General features: G+C 37.5%; 1 protein-coding gene across 1 annotated transcript in view; it reads left to right on the top strand.

Annotated features, from left to right (window-relative positions):
• The window catches only part of LOC123527416 (mitofusin-2-like), a 371163-nt gene that overhangs the window by 213448 nt on the left and 133454 nt on the right, over positions 1-24261 (top strand). Inside the window, exon 13 of the mRNA XM_053523313.1 lies at positions 11362-11466. Coding sequence (XP_053379288.1) covers positions 11362-11466 — 105 coding nt within the window. The remainder of the gene's footprint in view (positions 1-11361; positions 11467-24261) is intronic.

Here is a 24261-nt window from a genome sequence, read left to right as displayed (position 1 = left end):
TTGTGTGACCCTCTACCAAGATTGTTCAAATTATATGTATATGGTGGAAACTTTAAAAATCTTCTTGTGTGAAACTGCTATCACAAAAAAATTATTTTAAAAATAATTTTACACAAATGGACCTTCTACAATATTAATATTGTTCAAATTTTTATGATTCGTCAAAAAAAACATGGCTGCCGGAGGGCATGATCACTATTCATCAACAATATCTTTAAACAATACTACTGTTTGCAGATCAAATTGCCCTTTCGCCTTTTTTAAATCGAGAGACTTTACCTTTACGTCACAAAAGCAGCGATGCTGAAGCTATTTTTGGATCTCGTCTACAGGTAACTCCGCCTTTCCTATACGAGTAAAAATACACTGAATGAACTTGTTTACATTGGCTGCATGACCGAGAAATGCTGATTTAAATACTGTTGGAATGGGTGTTTAACTGGAATGTAACAGTTGTACTAGATCTAATCTTCATTAAAATTTAAATGAATCATGCCAAAATGCACACTACATTTAGGTAGCATGGATGTGAAAAAAGACATCCTCTTATACATTACAGGCCTTTTTCTGCCTAAATTTCAGTACCTTTTGCTGCACACTTTTCTTTTAAATAATGTATCTTGTGTTTAGTTTTCACAATAATTATAAAACGCGATTGACTCGAGTTGTTGGATTTGCTCATCATTGATTGAACGGCATAACTTCCATTCTGGGATCCCGGAACCGACCATGCCTCTTTAGTTGAAAAAAAAAGTCGGCAATTTCTTACGGAATAATTATGTGAGTCTTAGTCTAACTAATTTGACGCGATCCTAGGAAACAGTTACGAGTTATTTCCTCCACTCGAAAGAAATTTTACATGTATCAAAAGGTAGTCCAAATAATTGTACTCAAGAGTTGAATATCGTTATATTTTTTGACTGATCTATATCCCCTTTAGGTAGACAACGTAAAATATCAAAATGTAAAATTGGGCTACACGAGGTCTCATTATTTAGACTAATCAAAAGGGGGATTCAATTCCTCATTAATTTATGTAAAATTATCATAATTATTCCCCTTAACACGATTAATGTTACACATACGTGCAGGCGATAAAACCAGTAACTTTACATGACGGTGTACTGTGATTTATCCTCAATTAATTTACACGTAAACCCCACCAAAAAATAAAATAAAAAAACTAGGTCTATAATGGAGTTGGATTTGCGATAGTTAAGCTACGGAAGACTCTGCAAAAGTTTGAATATCAAATAAATCGGTTTTTTATGGATATGACAATTAGATCTTCAGGTGTTGCATAGCTTGAAGGTTCAATGATAGAGTACCGATACTCTACCTTTCTATAAAACTTTGCATACCTTTTGTGGTTGGAAATTTCGTAGATAATAATTGTCATAACAAACAAAAAACACTGTTTTCTTTCTATATTCTACTTTTAAAACAACATCTCTATTATCACCTTATTGCACTTTACAGTGTATGCAAGTACAGCGATACTTCAAAGATAGAGTCAGAGCGCGCGCTTTGTGTGACGTCAAGATAAAGAAAAAAGTTTCATGACAAAGTGAATGAATAATTTATTGCGGATGAGGCAGCGTTAACCTGTCAGGATTACTCCAAAAATAGCTTCAGCTTCACTGTTTTTGTGACATAAATGTGCAACTCTATCGATTTAAAGTTTGATCTGCAAACAGTAGTATCTCCTCCAAAACCACTGAATGGATTTTGATGAAATCTTGCACAAATGATCTTGGGTAGCCCTCTTTCAAAGTTGTTCAAATGGTTCTGGTTCATTGAACATACTGGTCGTTTTGGTTAAAGATAGGTTTTCAGCTAGCAGACTTTAAAAATCCTTTTCTCTAGAGCTTTGATATTTGCCATGTGATATAAGGGTTTGACTCTCTACCATACTTGTCTAAATTATTGCCCTAAGGTCCAAAAAAATGGCCACGTCCCAGTGTCTGACATGTACTTACTATAAGCTTTCATATAAGAAACGTTGAAAATCTTCTCTGAATCAATAATAGCTAGAGCCTTGATATCAGATTTGGAATTTCTACCATAATTATTCAAATTATTGCCCTAGGTTCAAAAATGTGTGTGACATGTATATAATATAGGATAGCATAGAAGAAACCTAACTCTGTACTTATACAAGCACACTTGAGTGCTTTAGGGTCATTGACCCTCTTGTTTAAAAAAATCTACAAGGTATTGCTGTCACTTGATCGTCAGTGTTGGCATAAGTTAAACTGTTTGTTTAGGTCTGCCTTTTCTCAAAAACTATATGAGCTACAGCTTTGAAACTTTACACACTTGTTTTTCAACATTAGTTGAGTAAGTAGACCAAGAACCATAACTCTAATCTGCATTTTGTCAGAATTATGGCACTTTTTGTACTGCTTTTGTGATCGCCCTGTGTCCGTCCTCGTCCGTCGTCAACAATTTGACTGTTAACACTCTAGTTGTCACAATTTTGGCCCAATCTTAATGAAACTTGGTCAGAATGTTACTCTCAATAAAATCTTGGACAAGTTTGATATTGGGTCATCAGGGGTCAAAAACTAGGTCACCAGGTCAAATCAAAGGAAAAGCTTTTTAACACTCTAAAGGCCACATTTTTGAAATATCTATATGAAACTTTGCGAGAATGTTAATCTTGATGATCTTTAGGTGAAGTTTAAATCTGGATCAGGTGGGGTCAAAAACTAGGTCACCAGGTCAAATCAAAGGAAAAGCTTGTTAACACTCTAGAGGCCACATTTATGACTGTATCTTCATGAAACTCTGTCAGAATTTTAACCGTGATGATCTTTAGGTCAAGTTCAAATCTGGGTCAAGTGGGTTCAAAAACAAGGTCACCAGATCAGATCAAAGGAAAAGCTAGTTAACAGTCTAGAGACCACATTTATGACCATATCTTAATGAATTTTGGTCAGAATGTTAATCTTAATGATCTTTAGGTCAAGTTGAAATCTGGGTCAAGTGGGGTCAAAAACTAGGTCACCAAGACAAATCAAAGGAAAAGCCTGTTAACACTCTAGAAGCCACATTTATGACTGTATCTTCATGAAACTCTGTCAGAATTTTAACCGTGATGATCTTTAGGTCAAGTTCAAATCTGGGTCATGTGGGATCAAAAACTAGGTCACCGGGTCAAATCAAAGCTGGTCAGCATCGGCTGGTCAGAAAGATGCGCATAAAAAACTATAGGAATTCCCTGTAAGGTGTCAAATTTGCACGAAAATTAAAATAAATTACCATGTGATGAAAAACAAATTCGAGCAATAATATTGAATAACTTCAAAGATTTTACTTTAAACTTTGTTTTTACAAGAATTTGAGTAACGATGCTCAGTACAATGTATTTAAATGATATAACAAATTACAGTAAAACACCGCTTGCTCGAGGTCACAAGGGGATGAGCAAAATACTCGAGTTATCCATTGTTTCGAGCGACCTAAACATTGGCCAACATACGAAGAAAACTAAAGTTTGTTTTACCAATTGTCATCGGGACAGTTTGCTGAGTAAACAGTGATGCGTAATAATAACATACTTGTGACATTTTCAAAAACAAACGTATTACAAACGTTATCTATTGATAGACGTTTCAATATGTAATTTGTAAATGGCACATGCGAAGAAACAACTAAGATTTTTTTTTTAATTTTTATACATCAACAAGTGCATATCTTAATAATCGTCTCAATTTTATGAAACGGCTATATTATTTCCTTCATTTGCATGCAAACAACTGCTGATTAAATTACTAAGATCTCATAAATATCTTTTCGATCCCGCAGAAAAGATGCTTTAAGTTATCAGTAAGTGATCGATATTTGATCAGTAAAACTTTTCTTTAAGCTTTTATCAATAATTAATCTCATCATAATATCAAATATACCGACAAACAAACATTTAAGATAGTCTGGGAATAGACTACGCAATTCTCACGGTGTGTGAAAATGTTTAATTAACCAATACATTCTGACCGCCGAAGGTGTGAAAAATTTTGACACCTCTGCTCGAGTTAGCCAGAAGCAACAAAGAGTAAATTAATACACAGGGACCAGGTGTCATGCTCGAGCGATCGAGTTATCGATGCTCGACCCAGCCATGGTAATATCACATAGAAAATAGAAGGAAATCGGCCGGGACCACAGGAATTGGTCGAGCGAGCCCGGGTGCTCGGGTCATCGATGCTCGAGCGAGCGGTGTTTCACTGTACGTTTTGTATCTCTTCAAATTAAGACCCTTCAGTCAATGTATTAATTCTTAAACTTTTTCAATTCTTGTTAAATAAACCTTCAGTCTCAAGGCTTAAACACTGAAAAAAAAGTGAAACCCCAATCTGTTTATTATGATAAGCCATCTTAAAAACTTGTCAGTTTGTTTTAGTATTAACCAGTAAATTTAGATGTTTAGATTTGTTTATTTTGCTCATTTCATTACTATTAAGGAGGTAGGTTACCTTGTTACCAGGGTAAATTCAATTTAGTTGAACCGCAGCAATTTTTATTATGCCCCCGAAGGGAGGCATATTAGTTTTCAACTGTCCGTTCGTTAGTTCGTTCGTTCGTTCGTTAGTCACAACGTTAACTTTTTGCATGAAGGCACTTTACTTGCGAACCACTGCACCCAGGACCTTCAAACTTCACATGCTGATAGTACTTATTGAGTACACCACCCCTACTGACTTTGGGGTCACCAGGTCAAAGGTCAAGGTCACAGGAGCCAACGTTAACTTTTTGCATGAAGGCACTTTACTCGTGAACCACTGCACCCAGGACCTTCAAACTTCACATGCTGATAGTACTTATTGAGTACACCATTCCTACTGACTTTAGGGTCACCAGGTCAAAGGTCAAGGTCACAGGGGACAACGTTAACTTTTTGCATGAAGGCACTTTTCTTGCGAACCACTTCACCCAGGACCTTCAAACTTTACATGCTGATAGTATTTTATGAGTACACCAACCCTTTTGACTTTGGGGTCACCAGGTCAAAGGTCAAGGTCACAGGGGCCAATGTTAACTTTTTGCATGAAGTCACTTTACATGCAAACCACTTCATTCAGGACCTTTAAACTTCACATGCTGATAGTACTTATTGAGTACACCACCTCTACTGACTTTGGGCTCACCAGGTCAAAGGTCAAGGTGCTGCAGGGGCATTTGTCACCATTAGTGACAGCTCTTGTTTGTATTTCGTGTAATATGATGTTTTAACTGCTACAATCTCAATTTCGTGTATCTCTGTCCCTTCAACTTCCATTTTTAGCCCACCATCATCAGATGGTGGGCTATTAAAATCACTCTGCGTCCGTGGTCCGTCCGTCCGTCATTCCGTCCGTCAGTCCGTCCGTCCGTCCGTTAACAATTTCTCGTTATTCATCTTCTCAGAAACTACTGGGGGGATTTTGACCAAACTTTGTCAGAATGATGTATTGTTACCCTAGTTGTGTCCCCCTGAAAATCAGACTGGTTCAACAATTTATGAGTGAGTTATGGCCCTTTGTTTATGTCTATAATTTACATAGCTTTATATAGGGAAAAACTTTGAAAACCCTCTTGTCCAAAACCACAGGGCCTAGGGCTTTGATATTTTGTATGTGACATCATCTAGTGGTCTTCAACTAAGATTGTTCAAATTATACCCCTAGGGTCAAATATGGCCCCGCCCAGGGGGTCATATGGTTTACATAGACTTATATAAGGAAAAACTTTGAAAAATCTTCTTGTCCAAACCACAAAGCCTAGGGCTTTGATATTTGTAATGTATTATCATCTAGTGGTTCTCTACCAAGTTTGTTCAAATTATCCCCCTAGGTCAAATATGGCCCCGCCCCGGGGGTCACATGGTTCATATAGACTTATATAGGGAAAAGCTTTTAAAATCTTCTTGTCAATAACTACAACATTCAAACTTGGACCACTTGTATATTTTTGAGTGGCAACATGAACCTTGACATGAGTTGACCTTGATTTTGACCTAGTGACCTACTTTCACATTTCTGTAGCTACAGCCTTCAAATTTGGACCACATGCATAGTTTTGTGCACCGGAAAAAACTTTGACCTTGATTTTGACCTAGTGACCTACTTTAAACATTTTTGAAGGTACAGGCTTCAAATTTGGACCACATGCTTAGTTTTGTGTTCCGAAATGAAATTTAACCTTCATTTTGACCCAGTGACCTACTTTCACATTTCTCAAGCTACAGCCTTTAAATTTGGACCACATGCATGGTTTTATGTACCGAAACAAACTTTGACCTTTACATTGACCTAGTGACCTACTTTCACATTTTTGAAGGTACAAGCTTCAAATTTGGACCACATGCATAGTTCTGTATACTGAAATAAAAATTGACCTTGATTTTGACCTAGTGACCTACTTTCACATTTCTCAGGCTACAGCCTTCAAATTTGGACCACATGCATAGTTTTGTGTACCGAAATGAATTTTGACTGAAAGATTGACCTAGTGACCTACTTTCACATTTCTGTAGCTACAGGCTTCAAATTTAGACCACATGCATAGGATTGTGTACCGAAACAAACTTTGACCTTGATATTGACCTAGTGACCTACTTTCACATTTTTGAAGGTACAGGCTTCAATTTTGGACCACATGCATAGATTTGTGCTCTGAAGTGAAATTAGACCTTGATTTTGACCTAGTGACCTACTTACACATTTTCTCAAGCTACAGCCTTCAAATTTGGACCACTTGCATAGTTTTGTGTACCAAATTAAACTTTGACCTTAAGATTGACCTAGTGACCTACTTTCAAATTTCTCAAGCTACAGCCTTCAAACTTGATTCACATGCATAGTTTTGTGTACAAATAACTTTGTCCTTGAAATTGATCTAGTGACCTACTTTCACATTTCTCAAGCTACAGCTTTCGAATTTGGACCACATGCACAGTGTTGTGTACGGAAATGAAATTTGACCTTGAGCTAGTCAATAAGTCTTGAAATTTGGAACACTCAAAAATGGCACATTGGTGGGCGCCAAGATCACTCTGTGATCTCTTGTTATCCAGGTTTGAAGAACATGACCCTCCAAAGGTATTTTATATTGAAAGAAGAAGGAAAATATGGATATTTAACACTTTTCAGTCTATTTTAGTTTCACTGATATCTGTAGAAGTCTGCATAATTGAAAATTTTACTAGTATGCGTGTTAGCTTTCTAATATAGGCTTAAAATGTATATGTCGCGGGGCTCGTGTTTCCATGGTAATGCATTTTCTCTCATTTTTAAACAACTATGTATAAAAATGGGGTTTTCGACGGCTTCAGTGCCATTCTGTTAATGACCAACATGGAATATTTGGGTAATACTATTAGCAAAATACCAAGCACTTTACATGGTACCCTATTTTTTAGCTCACCTGTCACAAAGTGACAAGGTGAGCTTTTGTGATCGCGCGGTGTCCGTCGTCCGTCGTCCGTCCGTCCGTCCGTCCATAAACTTTTGCTTGTGACCACTCTAGAGGTCACATTTTTCATGGGATCTTTATGAAAGTTGGTCAGAATGTTCACCTTGATGATATCTAGGTCAGATTCAAAACTGGGTCACGTGCCATTAAAAACTAGGTCGGTAGGTCTAAAAATAGAAAAACCTTGTGACCTCTCTAGAGGCCATACTTTTCAATGGAACTTCATGAAAATTGGTCAGAATGTTCATCTTGATGATATCTAGGTCAAGTTCGAAACTGGGTCACGTGGGGTCAAAAACTAGGTCAATAGGTCTAAAAATAGAAAAACCTTGTGACCTCTCTAGAGGCCATATATTTCACAAGATCTTCATGAAAGTTGGTCAGAACGTTCACCTTGATGATATCTAGGTCAAGTTGGAAACTGGCTCACGTGCCGTCAAAAACTAGGTCAGTAGGTCAAATAATAGAAAAACCTTGTGACCTCTCTAAAGGCCATATTTTTCATGGGATCTGTATGAAAGTTGGTCTGAATGTTCCTCTTGATGATATCTAGGTCAGATTCGAAACTGGGTCACGTGCCATCAAAAACTAGGTCAGTAGGTCTAAAAATAGAAAAACCTTGTGACCTTTCTAGAGGCCATATATTTCACAAGATCTTCATGAAAATTGGTCAGAACGTTCACCTTGATGATATCTAGGTCAAGTTCGAAACTGGGTCACGTGCCTTCAAAAACTAGGTCAGTAGGTCAAATAATAGAAAAACCTTGTGACCTCTCTAAAGGCCATATTTTTCATGGGATCTGTGTGAAAGTTGGTCTGAATGTTCATCTTGATGATATCTAGGTCAAGTTCGAAACTGGGTCACGTGCGGTCAAAAACTAGGTCAGTAGGTTTAAAAATAGAAAAACCTTGTGACCTCTCTAGAGGCCATATATTTCATGAAATCTTCATGAAAATTTGTCAGAATGTTCACCTTGATGATATCTAAGTCAAGTTCGAAAGTGGGTCACGTGCCATCAAAAACTAGGTCAGTAGGTCAAATAATAGAAAAACCTTGTGACCTCTCTAAAGGCCATATTTTTCAATGGATCTTCATGAAAGTTGGTCTGAATGTTCATCTTGAGGATATCTAGATCAAATTCGAAACAGGGTCAAATGCGGTCAAAAACTAGGTCAGTAGGTCTAAAAATAGAAAAACCTTGTGACCTCTCTAGAGGCCATACTTGTGAATGGATCTCCATAAAAATTGGTCAGAATGTTCACCTTGATGATATCTAAGTCAAGTTCGAAAGTGGGTCACGTGCCATCAAAAAGTAGGTCAGTAGGTCAAATAATGAAAAAACGTTGTGACCTGTCTAGAGGCCATATTTTTCATGGGATCTGTATGAAAGTTGGTCTGAATGTTTATCTTGATGATATCTAGGTCAAGTTTGAAACTGGGTCAGCTGCGATCAAAAACTAGGTCAGTAGGTCTTGAAATACAAAAACCTTGTGACCTCTCTAGAGGCCATACCCTTGAATGGATCTTCATGAAAATTGGTCAGAATGTTCACCTTGATGATATTTAGGTCAAGTTTGAAACTGGGTCAAGTGCCTTAAAAACTAGGTCAATAGGTCAAATAATAGAAAAACCTGGTGACCTCTCTAGAGACCATATTTTTCAATGGATCTTCATGAAAATTGTTCAGAATTTTTATCTTTATAATATCTAGGTCAAGTTCGAAACTGGGTCACATGAGCTCAAAAACTAGGTCACTATGTCAAATAATAGAAAAAACGACGTCATACTCAAAACTGGATCATGTGGGAAGAGGTGAGCGATTCAATACCATCATGGTCCTCTTGTCTTAAAGTTTAAAGTAACCATGGGAACAAAGATGTTTAAAATAGCTTATATCTTGCTTTTGGTCGTAATTTAAAAAAAAAAAATATTGAATAAAATTATCTTTCTTGTTAATGTAGCTTTAAAACATATTATTTCTAATGTAAGTTATATTTTCGTGTTATTTGCATTAATTTTATTCAAACAAATTTCTTAGCTTAAAATACTTACAGCAGTACCCATCATCTTGCATTTTTCATGGAAAAATCGTTCAGCATGCTGCTATTATTCTCATGGATATTGTTGAAATGAAAATAAAAAGCCGAAGCTGGGTTCCTTAAATAGACCAGTGTCAACGCTTTTGAATTTTACATTTAGATATATAGGTCACGGGCTTCGTTTCCATGCTAACATCATTTCAATTAAAGAAACCACAATTTTCTACTGAAATATGGACAATTTAAGAGCTTAATTTTAGTATATAAGTAACAAATTAACAACGAAAACTGAAAAATATGTATTACAAATCAAACTGCAAATTTTTTTATTTGAAAATGGCCGTAACAAGTAACCTTTCACCAAACTATATTCCAAATAACATTGGTTACCGTCATCCATTTTCTTACATTCTGCATAACATTTCAATATAACTACATAAAAGAAGCAAAATATTGATTATTATTCAGAGCAAAAGACTCATAAAAAATATTTCAGCAAATAATGGCTGTTCGAAAATAGTTCAAATAAAGAAAATGTGCAGAATTTCGTACTTTCAAAATAAAAGCTATTAATTTTGCGCGGTAACTGACACGTAACGTCATGACGTCAATGACGTCATTTAAGGCAACATTGTTTTGAAGCGTTTCTGCTGTTATTTATTCATTATTTCTGCATTATTAAACCATAAAACATCAGATTGGAGACAGGTTCATAATTTGTTTTCAGAAGAATGGATATACAAACAAATTTAGTTTGTCATAAACGTCGACGTAAATCATCACGTTAGCTTCCGGTTGGACATCCGCACATACAAATATTAAGGTAACCTACTTCCTTAAGCACATACAGGTAAAAATAACAGTACACAAAGTTTCTGCATAGCAGCAATATTCATGGGTAGCATTGCGGAAAACAAACACTTTTTAGCTCATCTGGTTTTTTGAGAGAAAAAAAGATGAGTTATTGTCATCACTTGATCGGTGTCAGCGTTGCCTGGTTAAGTTTTATGTTCAGGTCAGCTTTTTGCCTAAACTATCAAAGCTATTGCTTTGAAACTTGCAACACTTGTTCAGCACCAATAGCTGACTCTGTACAGCAAGAAACATAACTCCATCCTGCTTTTTGCAAGAATTATTGCCCCTATTCGACTTAGAAAATCAGATTTCTTGGTTAAGTCCTGTGTTTAGGTCAGCTTTTCTCCTAAACTATCAAAGCTATTGCTTTAAAACTTGCAACACTTGTTCATCATTAAAAGCTGACTCTGTACAGCATGAAAGATACCTCCATCCTGTTTTTTGCAAGAAATATGGGCCCTTTTGGACTTAGAAAATATCAGATTTCTTAGTAAAGTTTTGCGTTTAGCTCAACTTTTCTCCTTAACAGTCAAAGCTATTGCTTTAAAACTTGGAGAAGTTATTCAGCATTAAAAGCTGACTCTGCACAGAAAGTACCATAACTCTACATTGCTTTTTTCAAGAATTATGGCCCCTTTTGGACTTTGGTAGGACAATATGTCTATTATACAGAGACAAAAAAATTAGATGAGCATCTGGCGTCTGCACCTGCAAGGCGGTGCTCTTGTTTAAGGATGGCCTTAGCAAAAAAGGTATCCTAGGACTGACTTCTTTACATCAAAGACAGCTCATATACCCATACCCTTTCTGATGTAGCAAGTCACACTTGTACCTATCCATCAACTCCCCTCTTACATGCATAAACAGGTACAAGTATATAAGGAACATTGTCATGAACCTCCGAGTAACAACACCCTCTCAACAACAAACACTTGTGCCATTTCCGAGATGTGTTTGCTGTTGGGAGGTGCCACTGTATATTTGTGTTAATTAACTCTCTGATAATTTCAGGTTGCAAGCACACTAAATGATGAAATAAAAAGATTGGCCATTCTTGTTGATGAGTTTGAGAGACCTTTTCATGCAGACCAAACTTCTTTAAACATTTATAAAAAGGTAAGTTGAATGAAGTTTGGTTTTGCTGTCTGGCAATATAGTCACTTATGGGCTCTGATTTGTTTACTAGATTTGTAGGAATGGTTCAGGATTGGTTCCCTTGTTTAATAATTCTGGAGAATTTACATATTGAGCTTACATACTTATAACCAACTAGTTAAGTAACAAACATAAAAAGCTTCCCATACAGTGACATGGGTGGGGAGTTAGTTCTTTCAGTCTGTCACACTTCTCCTCTAAAACTACAAGTGTGATTTCAATCAAAATTTTTAGGATTGTTTATTGCCAAGGCTATAGGAATGGTCTTTTTGAGCACAAAGTGCTCACAGTGAGCTTTTGTGAACGCCTTGTGTCAGTCGTCCATCGTCCATCATCCATCCATCGTCAACAGTTTGACTGTTAACACTTTAGAGGTCACAATTTTGACCCAATCTTAATGAAACTTGGTCAGAATGTTACCCTTAATAAAATCTTGGACGAGTTTGATATTGGCTCATCCGGGGTCAAAAGTAGGTCACCAGGTCAAATCAAAGGAAATGCTTGTTAACACTCTAGAGGTTCTAGTTTTGGTCCAATCTTAATTAAACTTGGTAAGAATGTTACTCTAAATAAAATCTTGGACGAGTTTGATATTGGGTTATCTGGAATCAAAAACTAGGTCACCAGGTCAAATCAAAGGAAAAGCTAGTTAACACTCTGGAGGCCACATTTATGATTGTTTCTTCATGAAACTTGGTCAGAATGTTAATCTTGGTGACTTTAGGTCAAATTCGGATCTTGGTCATGTGGGGTCAAAAACTAGGTCACCAGGTCAAATCAAAGGAAAAGCTTGTTAACACTCTAAAGGCCACATTTATGACTGTGTCTTCATGAAACTTAGTCAGAATGTTAATCTTGATGATCTTTAGGTCAAGTTCGAATCTGGGCCAGGTGGGGTCAAAAACTAGGTCACCAGGTCAAATCAAAGGAAAAGCTAGTTAACACTAGAGGCCATATTTATGACCATATCTTAATGAACCTTGGTCAAAATGTTAATCTTGATGATCTTTAGGTCAAGTTCCAATCTGGGTCAGGTGGATTAAAAAACTAGGTCACTGGGTCAATTCAAAGGAAAAGTTACTTAACAGTCTAGAGGCCACATTCATAGCCATATCTTTATGAAACTTGGTCGGAATGTTAATCTTGATGATCTTTAGGCCAAGGTCAAATTTGGGTCAGATGGGGTCAAAAACTATGTCACCAGGTTAAATCGATTGTAAAGCTTGTTAACACTCTAGAGGCCACAATTATGATAATATATCTATGAAACTAGTCAGAATGTTAATCTTGATGATCTTTAGGCCAGGTTCAAATCTAGATTAAGTTGAATCAGAAACTAGGTCACCAGTTAAATCAAAGGTAAAGCTTGTTAACACTCTAGAGGCCACATTTATGACTATATCTTAATGGTGGTCAGATTAATTTATGACTTTTTTCAAACTGGGTCAGTGGAACAAAAACATGTACAGTCAATAGGAAAGTAGTTAACTCCCCACATTTATGATCAAAATGGATCTTTAGCAATTCTGATACATTTGTGAAGTTTAAATCTAGGATCAGGTTGGAAGTCAGAAAACTGGTAGGTCAAATCAAATTTTAAGGTTATATATCAAACTATTAATTTCTGGAAAAGTTCAATTTTTGTAAAATCACTGTACAAGAAGCTTCTTGACAAACTTTTAGTGTTAATGTGAAACTTATAATTCAAATCTGAGCAGTGGGAAAAACCTGGTCCTCAATAAGGAATAGAGTTAATCTTAGACCTATCTTTAGGTCAGGTTCAAAACTGGGTCAGGTGGGATCAAAAACTATGTCACCAGGTCAAATCAAAGGAAAAGCTAGTTGACACTCCGTAAGCCACATTTATGATCATATCTTAGTGAAACTTAGTCAGAATGTTAATCTTGATGATCTTTAGGTGAAGTTTAAATCTGGATCAGGTGGGGTCAAAAACTAGGTCACCAGGTCAAATCAAAGGAAAAGCTTGTTAACACTCTAGAGGCTGTATCTTCATGAAACTCTGTCAGAATTTTAACCGTGATGATCTTTAGGTCAAGTTCAAATCTGGGTCATGTGGGGTCAAAAACTAGGTCACCAGGTCAAATCAAAGGAAAAGCTAGTTAACATTCTAAGGCCACATTTATGACCATATCTTATTGAAACTTGGTCAGAGCGTTAATCTTGAAGATCTTTAGGTTAAATTTCAATCTGGGCCAGTTGGGGTCAAAAACTAGGTCAACAGGTCAAATCAAAGGTAAAGCTTATTAACTCCCTAGAGACCTAATTTTAAGTTTGAAACTCATGGGAATTGATAAGAATGTTTGTCTTTGTGACCTTTAGGTCAGGTTCGAATCTTGGTCATGTGGGGTCAAAAACTAGGTCACCAGGTCCAATCAAAGGTAAAGCTTGTTAACAATCTAGAGGTCAAATTTATGACTATATCTTCCTGAAACTTGGTCAGAATGTTAATCTTGATGATCTTAGCCCAAGTTGGAATCTGGGTCATGTGGGGTCAAAAACTAGGTCACCAGTTCAAATCAAAAGTAAAGCTTGTTAACAATCTAATAGCCACATTTATGATTCTATCTTCAGGAAACTTGGTCAGAATATAAATCTTGGTGATCTTTAGGTCAAGTTCGAATCTTGGTCATGTGGTTTCAAAAACTAGGTCACCAGGTCAAATCAAAGGAAAAGCTTGTTAACACTCTAGAGGCCACATTTATGACTGTGTCTTCATGAAACTTAGTCAGAATGTTAATCTTGATGATCTTTAGGTCAAGTTCGAATCTGGGTCAGGTGGGGGTCAAAAACTAGGTCACTAGGTCAGATCAAAGGAAAAGCTTGTTAACACTCTAGAGGCCACATTTATGACTATATCTTCGTGAAACTTAATCAGAATGTTAATCTTGATGACCTTTAGGTCAAATTTGAATTTGGGTCATGTGGGGTCAAAATCTTGGTCACTGGGTCAAATCAAAGGAAAAGCTAGTTAACACTTTAGAGGCTACATTTATGACCATATCTTAATGAAACTTGGTCAGAATGTTGATCTTGATGATCTTTAGGTTTATAGGTCAGGTGAGCGATACAGGGCTTTTATGGCCCTCTTGTTTGTAAATATTTTATTTAGATTCTATAATAACCTCTCACTCGGGTTTGAGGCTTATTGAATATAAAACTTAAAGATTTAAATGATATTTGGATACAATAACCCTTGGGGAAAGACCTTCACATTGATCTACTTAAAGTTGACCCCTTTATCGGCAAACACTGTCGAGGGCGATTCCAGAATTAACTACATGCGGGTCAGTGTATCAAGATTTGGATGCCTCCCCCCCGCCGGGTCACTTGATATGTAAAACATCTCCAACTGTGGGGATTTTGACAAATTGTCATTGCTCCAGGGTGGGGATTTAGACCCCGAAAAAGGAAAAATGTCAAATTCCCCTAGGTCAGCCCGCCGCCCCCTCCCTGGGGCAAAATATTGATAGGTGCGCTAATGAAACTTGGTCAGAATGTTTATCTTGATGATCTTTAGGTCAATAGGTCAGGTGAGCGATACAGGGCCTTCATGGCCCTCTTGTTTCAAATTCCTTCAAATCTAAGTCATCAGTGCAGAATTCTTGTTGCTAAAGGGAAAACTTCAAAAACCTTCTTCTCAGAAAGTGCTGGCCAAAGTTCAAAATATTACCACAGGAATGTTCATTAGTGACTCTTTTACCAAATTTCAGCAAGCCATTTTGATTTGCTGGACTATACAAAGTAAATGGAGAGCTGCACTGCTAGCCTGTTCACACCTTGGTTAAAGTTTTGTAGCACTTTCACTTTATCTCTGTTATATATACTGGATTCCGCTCCGTCTGTCAGTCTGTAGACAGATTTTGTCCGCACTATTTCTCAGCAATTATCTGCCAGATTTCCATCAAACCTTGTAATTATTATCAGTACCAATCCTAATTGTGCATGTGCGAAGCAGGTTCCATTTGGATGATTTTCAGCTCGACTATATGAAGTATATGGAGAGCTGTCCTACTCACCCTGACGTCAGCGTCTTTCCGCATCCCCACCTTGGTTAAAGTTTTTTTTTACACTTTCTCTTTTTAGCTCACCTGTCACGCAGTGACAGGGTGAGCTTTTGCGTTCACATTTTGTCCGTCGTCCGTCCGTTCACAATTTCTTGTGAACACGATAGCGACCACATTTTGCAATCAATTTTAATCAAACTCGCACACAACTTAATATCTCGTTTATTTTCGAAAACTGGCCAGATCCCGTCTTGGGATCCAGAGTTATGGCCCCTTCAAGGGCCGAAATTTGCTATTTTGGCTAGTGAACAGGATAGAGACAACATTTTGCAATGGATTTTAATCAAACGCACACGTCTTGTATTGGCATAATATATGGGTTCCTTTTGAAAACTGGCCGGAAACTGGCTGGATCCCATCATGGGTTCCAGAGTTATGGCCCCTTCAAGGGCCAAAATTTGCTATTTTGGCTTGTGAACAGGGCCAAAATTTGATATTATGGCTGTTGCAGCAATATAGAGATTTCATTTATGGTTTGATTTGATACAAACTTGCAAAATATCCTTAGCAACAATATGCAGTCTAACCTGTCTTAAACAGTCAAACAGGGGAAACAGACAACTTGGCCGCTTAAGCCAGGTGGCCGCTGATTGGAGGGGCAGCAAGTATATATTTATTTTAGACTTCTGACCAGTGTTCAATCATGACTTTGGCCTTTAGACCCACTTTACTCTAATGATTTTACCAGGATACATTGATGTGCATTTTCCTTCGCAATACGAATGGTCTTCTTAGCAATCAACAACTCCGGCATGTTTTTAGCTCACATGTCACAAAGTGACAGTGTGAGCTTTTGTGATCGCGCAGCGTCCGTCGTCCGTCGTCTGTGCGTCCGTGCGTCCGTCCGTGCGTAAACTTTTGCTTGTGACCTCTCTAGAGGTCACATTTTTCATGGGATCTTTATGAAAGTTGGTCAGAATGTTCATCTTGATGATATCTAGGTCAAGTTCGAAACTGGGTCACGTGCGGTCAAAAACTAGGTCAGTAGGTCTAAAAATAGAAAAACCTTGTGACCTCTCTAGAGGCCATATTTTTCAAAAGATCTTCATGAAAGTTGGTCAGAATGTTCATCTTGATGATATCTAGGTCAAGTTCGAAACTGGGTCACGTGCCTTCAAAAACTAGGTCAGTAGGTCAAATAATAGAAAAAGCCTTGTGACCTCTCTAGAGGCCATATTTTTCATGGGATCTGTATGAAAGTTGGTCTGAATGTTCATCTTGATGATATCTAGGTCAAGTTCGAAACTGGGTCAGCTGCGGTCAAAAACTAGGTCATTAGGTCTAAAAATAGAAAAACCTTGTGACCTCTCTAGAGGTCATACTTTTGAATGGATCTTCATGAAAATTGGTCAGAATGTTCACCTTGATGATATCTAGGTCAAGTTTGAAACTGGGTCACGTGCCGTCAATAACTAGGTCAGTAGGTCAAATAATAAAAAAACCTTGTGACCTCTCTAGAAGCCATATTTTTCATGGGAACTATATGAAGGTTGGTCTGAATGTTCATCTTGATGATATCTAGGCCAAGTTCGAAACTGGGTCAACTGTGGTTAAAAACTAGGTCATTAGGTCTAAAAATAGAAAAAGCTTGTGACCTCTCTAGAGGCCATACTTTTGAATGGATCTTCATGAAAATTGGTCAGAATGTTCACGTTGATGATATCTAGTTCAAGTTTGAAACTGGGTCATGTGCCATCAAAAACTAGGTCAGTAGGTCAAATAATAGAAAAACCTCGTGACCTCTCTAGAGGCCATATTTTTCATGGGATCTGTATGAAAGTTGGTCTGAATGTTCATCTTGATGATATCTAGAATAATTTCGAAACTTGGTCAGCTGCGATCAAAAACTAGGTCATTAGGTCTAAAAATAGAAAAAGCTTGTGACCTCTCTAGAGGCCATACTTTTGAATGGATCTTCATGAAAATTGGTCAGAATGTTCATCTTGATGATATCTAGGTCAAGTTTGAAACTGGGTCACGTGCCATCAATAATTAGGTCAGTAGGTCAAATAATGAAAAAGCCTTGTGACCTCTCTAGAGGCCATATTTTTCATGGGATCTGTATGAAAGTTGGTCTGAATGTTCATCTTGATGATATCTAGGTCAGGTTCAAAACTGGGTCACATGAGCTCAAAAACTAGGTCACTATGTCAAATAATAGAAAAAAAATGACGTCATACTCAGTTCAAAACTGGGTCATGTTGGGACAGGTGAGCGATTCAGGACCATCATGGTCCTCTTGTTTACAAAACGATTTTCCAACTTCAAACCAAAACAAATTTGTTTTCGTTTTCCGCCATTTTGGTAAAGGAAAGCTACTCACCGCTCTTACTGTCTGCACTAAAATCTAAGATTGCCGATACGTTCCGTAAATAATCGAGTGGTTTATATTTCTTTGAAACGAAATTGATTTCATATAGATTTAATAGTACAGTGGAGTCCGCTTATTTGCATACCCAATTTGTCAAAGCAAAATATGCGAATAACCGGGCTATTCGTTTATCCGAATATACGTATATGGCATCTGTTTCAGTATGCATCGGCTGCTCTAGGAGCAATGGTTATTACTTTGAATCAAAACTGGAACATTAATTAGAAAATGTGTCACTAATGGAGTGATTAATCATACCTGTGTATGTTTTAAACAAATAAAGCTGTAAACGACAATATTTTTTATTTACCACTGACTTGAATTTTCCCGCGAATCGTACAGATATCAAAACGCCATGCCGGTAATTTTCCATTCCATGAGCACGTGCGACCTATCGTAATGCCTAACTTACAACGCCGTTACTTTTGGTCATCGACACGAATACAAAAAACGCACGTCACGCATTCATTTTTTAGCTCACCTGTCACATAGTGACAGGGTGAGCTTTTGTGATCGCCCTTCGTCCGTCGTCCGTCCGTCGTCCGTCCACAATTTCTTGTGAACAAGATAGAGACAACATTTTGCAAGCAATTTTGATCAAACTTGTACAAAACTTGTATTGGCATGATATCTCAGTTCCTTTCAAAAACTGGCCAGCTCCCATCATGGGTTCTAGAGTTATTGCCCCTTAAAGGGCCAGAATTTGCTATTTTTGTGCGTCAACAATTTCTTGTCTGCACGATAGTGGTTTCATTTATGATTTTATTTTAAACAAACTTGCACACAACTTGTATCAATATAAGATCTTGGTTCCTTTCTTCAACCGGCCAGATCCCATTATGGGTTCCAGAGTTATGGCCCCTGAAGGGCCAAAATTAGCTATTTTGACCTTTTCTGCACAATAGCAGCTTCATTTATGATTTGATTTTTACTAAACTTGCACACCACTTGTATCACCATCATATCTTGGTTTCTTTCTTGAACTGGCCAGATTCCTTCATGGGTTCCAGAGTTATGGCCCCTGAAAGGGCCAGAATTAGCTATTTTGACCTTGTCTGCACAATAGCAGCTTCATTTATGATTTTGTTTTAACCAAACTTGCACACAACTTGTATCACCATAAGATCTTGGTTCCTTTCTTGAACTGGCAAGATTCCATTATGGGTTCCAGAGTTATGGCCCCTGAAAGTGCCAGAATTAGCTATTTTGACCTTGTCCGCACAATAGCAGCTTCATTTATGATTTTATTTTAACCAAACTTGCACACAACTTGTATCACTTTAAGATCTTGTTTCCTTTCTTGAACTGGCGAGATTCCATTATGGGTTCCAGAGTTATGGCCCCTGAAAGTGCCAGAATCAGCTATTTTGACCTTGTTTGCACAATAGCAGCTTCATTTGTGATTTGAATTTAATCAAACTTACACAAAACTTGTGTCGCCATAAGATCTCATTTCCTTTCTTGAACTGGCCAGACCCCATAATGGGTTCCAGAGTTATGGCCCCTGAAAGGCCAAAATTAGCTATTTTGACCTTGTCTGCACAATAGCAGCTTCATTTATTCAATTATATGATTTGATTTTAACCAAATTTGCACACAACTTGTATCACCAACTTGGATCCTTTCTTGAACTGGCCAGATTCCATCATGGGTTCCAGAGTTATGGCCCCTTAAAGGTCCAGAATTGGCTATTTTGGCTTTTGCAGCCATATAGAGACTTCATTTATGGTTTTATTTGATACAAACTTCCAAAATGTCTTCAACAACAATAAATCTTGGATTCCATGACAAATGAGATCCAATCATAGGTTCCAGAGTTATTTTATATCTGATTACCTCCCCTGATTGTAATCAAAATGGATTTATATCAGTAAGTACTTACAGGACTTATTTGAAATTTCATTATTGTTATTAGTTGGACTGAGACAATCAGGGTAGATAACTATGGACTGATTTTATGTCAAATTACCTCCCTTTATTTCAAATTAAAATTGTTAATATCTCCATAACTAATGAAGATACTGATCTGAAATTTCATTTATGTCAACGGATTTATTTGGTAGATCCTTCTTTTGTCCACTTACAATATTTTTTTTAATTACTTCCCTTTTACGTTACTATAAATAGCTTATTTTTAGTAACTTTTTTATTATTGGCCGTAGGGAAAACATGAGACCAGTTTTCTGTGGTACAACATGGATGGTACCTCCAATTTTTAGGTGTATTTTAACATATCTATACCTTGTAAGATTTTTTTTTCTTTTTTGTTAAATTTCTTCCCTTTGTTGTTCCTGTCCTTTGGACTTAGATATTTTTTCTGAGGACCTTCTTGTCCTCAAGTGCAATGGTAACAGGTGAGTGATATAGGGCCATCATGGCCCTCTTGTTGGTTAAAGCAATGGTACTCAGATGAGTGATATAGGGCCATCATAGCCCTCTTGTATCAAAATTGATGGTATAATGAATTTTCTGCTAACATTTTGGACAGTGGCCATCAGTTTCAAATTTGTCTCTTCTTGAGCTTGAGGAAATATCATGAATTATACAAAATTTATAAAAAACGGCATGATAAAAGTTGTTTAAATTTTGCAAACAAGTCACTAAAGTAGATACAGTATATTACTGTAACATTTTTTTGAACATTTGAAATATTCACCATTAGGTGGGTCATACACTTTATCTCGGTTATTACTAAATGGATTTGATTCAAACTTCAAACAGTTGTTCCATCACTCACATCATATGACACAAGGGCCATAACTCTTGCACCAATATTTCAGGAATTATCCCCTTTTTTACTTAGAATTTCAGGTTAAAGTTTTGATACACTTTCACTCTATCTCAGTTATTACTAAATGGATTTGATTTAAACTTAAAGTAGTTGTTCCACCTTATCACCCACATCATATGACACAAGGTGCATAACTCTGGCACCAATTTTTCATGAATATATTATGCCCCCTTTTACTTAGAATTTAAGGTTAATTTTGATGCATTTTCACTATATCTCAGTTATTACGAAATGGATTTTATTTCATCATCACCCACATCATGTGACACATGGTGCATAACCCTTGCACCAATATTTTATGAATTATGCCCCCTTTTTGCTTAGAATTATACATAGTGTTTTGATACACTTTATCTTTACCTCTCTTATTATGTCTCCTATTGATTTTGGGGTCACTCTAATAAAGGTCAAGGTCACAGGGGCCTTAACATGGAAAACCATTTACGATCAATTACTTGACAACCACTTGACCCAGAATGTTGAAACTTCATAGGATGATTGGACATGCAGAGTAGACGATCCCTATTGATTTTGGGGTCACTCTATCAAAGGTCAAGGTCACAGGGGCTTGAACATGGAAAACCATTTCCAGTCAGTAACTTGAGAACCACTTGACCAAGAATGTTGAAACTTCATAGGATGATTGGACATGCAGAGTAGACAATCCCTATTGATTTTGGGGTCACTCTATCAAAGGTCAAGGTCACAGGGGCTTGAACATGGAAAACCATTTCCGGTCAGTAACTTGAGAACCACTTTACCAAGAATGTTGAAACTTCATAGGGTGATAGGACTTACAGAGTAGATGACCCTTATTGTTTTTAAGGTCACTCTATTAAAGGTCAAGGTCGCAGTGGACAGGACATGCAAATCCATTTCCAGTCAATAACTGGAGAACCACTTGACTTAGAACCTTTCAAATTTCATAGGGTGATAGGACTTACAGAGTAAATGACCCCTATTGTTTTGGGATCACTCAATCAAAGGTCAAGGTCACAGGGGGCTGAACATAGAAAAATCTTTTCAATGAATAACTTGAGAACCACATGACCCAGAATTTTGAAACTTAAGTGGATGATTGGACTTGCAGAGTAGATAACCCCTACTGATTTTGGGGGTCACTCGATCAAAGGTCAAGGTCACAGGGGCCTGAAGATGGAGAACAGTTTCCAATTCATAACTTGAGAACCACTAGGCCCAGAATGTTGAAACTTAGTGGGATGATTGAACATGCCAAGTAGATGATCCCTATTGCAGCCAACCATCAGTGTCTCTTTGACTTTTGCTGCTGTCACCTACTGACTTCTTGCCTATACGACTATGCATTGGGGGAGACATGCGCTTTTCTACAAAAGCATCTTCTAGTTACTTAATATTTTTGACACAGACTCGAGCTATTGTGCAATATCTTCATCCACCATTGGAGTCATTAAACACTCCAGTGACAGCTCCAGTTTCCTCATGTGTGCTCAGTTTCACTATCCTGCATCGAAATAGTCGAGCGCGCTGTCTCCTGTGACAGCTCTTGTTAGCCTGACTATTCAGAGAATAGGTAGAGCTATTGGACTCAACCGTGTGCCGGCGTCATGATTTGGTTAAGTTTTTAGCTCACCTGAGCTAAAGGTGAGCATTTGTAATTGCTCGATGTCTGTCGTCTGTCCCGTGTCGTGTATCAACAATTTCTTAATAAGACCACTTGGCAGATTTACACCAAACTTTACAGCAAACTTTACAGGAATGATCCTTTGGTGGCCCCCTTAATTGAAATCCATGCTGAACTCTAGTTGCCATGGCAACAGAACGAAAAACATTAAAAATCTTCTTGTCCAAAACCACAGGTCCTAGGGCTTTGATATTTGGTATGTAGGATCATCTAGTGATCCTCTACTAAGATTGGTCAAATTATGCCCCTTAGATGAAAATAGGCCCCGCCTTGGGTGGCACAAGTTATACATAGACTTATATAGGAAAAAACTTTAAAAGTCTTCTTGCCTGAAACCACAAGACCTAGGCCTTTGATATTAATTGATACCAAACTTTGGTATATAGCATTGCCTGGTGGTCCTTTACCAAGATTGTTCAAATTATTACCCTGGGGTGAAAAGAGCCCCCCAGGGGTCCTAAATTTTACATAGACTTATATCTGAAAAAACTTTAAAAATCTTCTTGTCTGAGACTGCAAGGCCTGGGCCTTTGATATTTAGTATGTAGCATTGTCTTTTGGTCCTCTTCCAAGATTATTCAATTAATACCCTGGGTTGAAAAGAGGCCCCACCCCAGGGGTCTCAAGTTTTACATAGACTTATTTGGGAAAAAACTTTAAAGATCTGTCTGAAAGTTCAAGGCCCAGGCCTTTGATATTTGGTATGTAGCAATTGCCTAGTGGTTCTCTAACAAACATTATCTGATCATATTTCCTAGACTGTTTAATTATAATTACCTGATGACCCCAAGTAATTAGGGGTCACTTGACCCACTGACCTTCTTTTTAGCTCACCTGCTCAGGTGAGTTTTTCTGATCGCTCGATGTCCGACGTCTGTCTGTCATCTGTCGTCCGTCAACATTTAGCTTGTGTATGCGATAGGGGCTATATTTTTTTAATTATCTTCATGAATTTTGATCAGAATGATTAACTTGATGAAATCTAGGCCGAGTTCGAAAATGGGTCATCTGGGTCAAAAACTAGGTCACTAGGTCAAATCAAAGAAAAACCTTGTGTATGCGATAGAGGCTGTATTTTTCAACTGATCTTCATGAATTATGGTCAGAACGATTGCCATGATGAAATCTAGGTCAAGTTCGAATATTGATCATCTGGGGTCAAAAACTAGGTCACTAGGTCAAATCAAAGAAAAACCTTGTGTATGCGATAAGAGGCTGTATTTTTCAATTGATCTTCATGAAATTTGTTTAGAACGATTGCCTAGATGAAATCTAGGTGGAGTTCGAATATGGGTCATCTGGGGTCAAAATCTAGGTCATCTCAAAGAAAATACTTGTTTAAACTTAAGAGACCACATTTTTGATCCAATCCTAATGAAAATTGGCCAGAATATTAATTTTGTTTCCATGAAATCACAAGGTCAAACATGTTTACACTGTTATGGTGTGTTTCTCAGGTGAGTGACCTAGGGCCCTCTTGGCCCTCTTGTGTAGCTCACCTGAGCCAAAGGCTCATGGTGAGCTTTTGTGACTGCTCAATGTCTGTCGTCGGTCGTCTCTTGTGTGACGTGTGTCCGTCAACAATTTCTAAAAAAAGTCTTCTTCTCGAAAACCACTGGGCAGAATTACACCAAACTTCACAGGAATGATCCTTAGATGGTCCCCTTTCAAATTTGTTCAAAGAATTGAATTCCATGCAGAACTCTGGTTGCCATGGCAACCAATAGGAAATTTTTTAAAAATCTTCTTGTCCAAAATCACATGGCATAGAGCCTTGATATTTGGCATGTGACATCATCTGATGGTCCTATATGAAGATTGTTCAAATTGTGCCCCTGGGGTGAAA

This window comes from Mercenaria mercenaria, chromosome 14 (assembly GCF_021730395.1).
Source record: "Mercenaria mercenaria strain notata chromosome 14, MADL_Memer_1, whole genome shotgun sequence".
Classification (NCBI taxonomy): domain Eukaryota; kingdom Metazoa; phylum Mollusca; class Bivalvia; order Venerida; family Veneridae; genus Mercenaria; species Mercenaria mercenaria.
The sequence above is the reverse complement of the archived record's forward strand: the minus strand, read 5'-3'. Positions and strand labels throughout refer to the sequence as shown.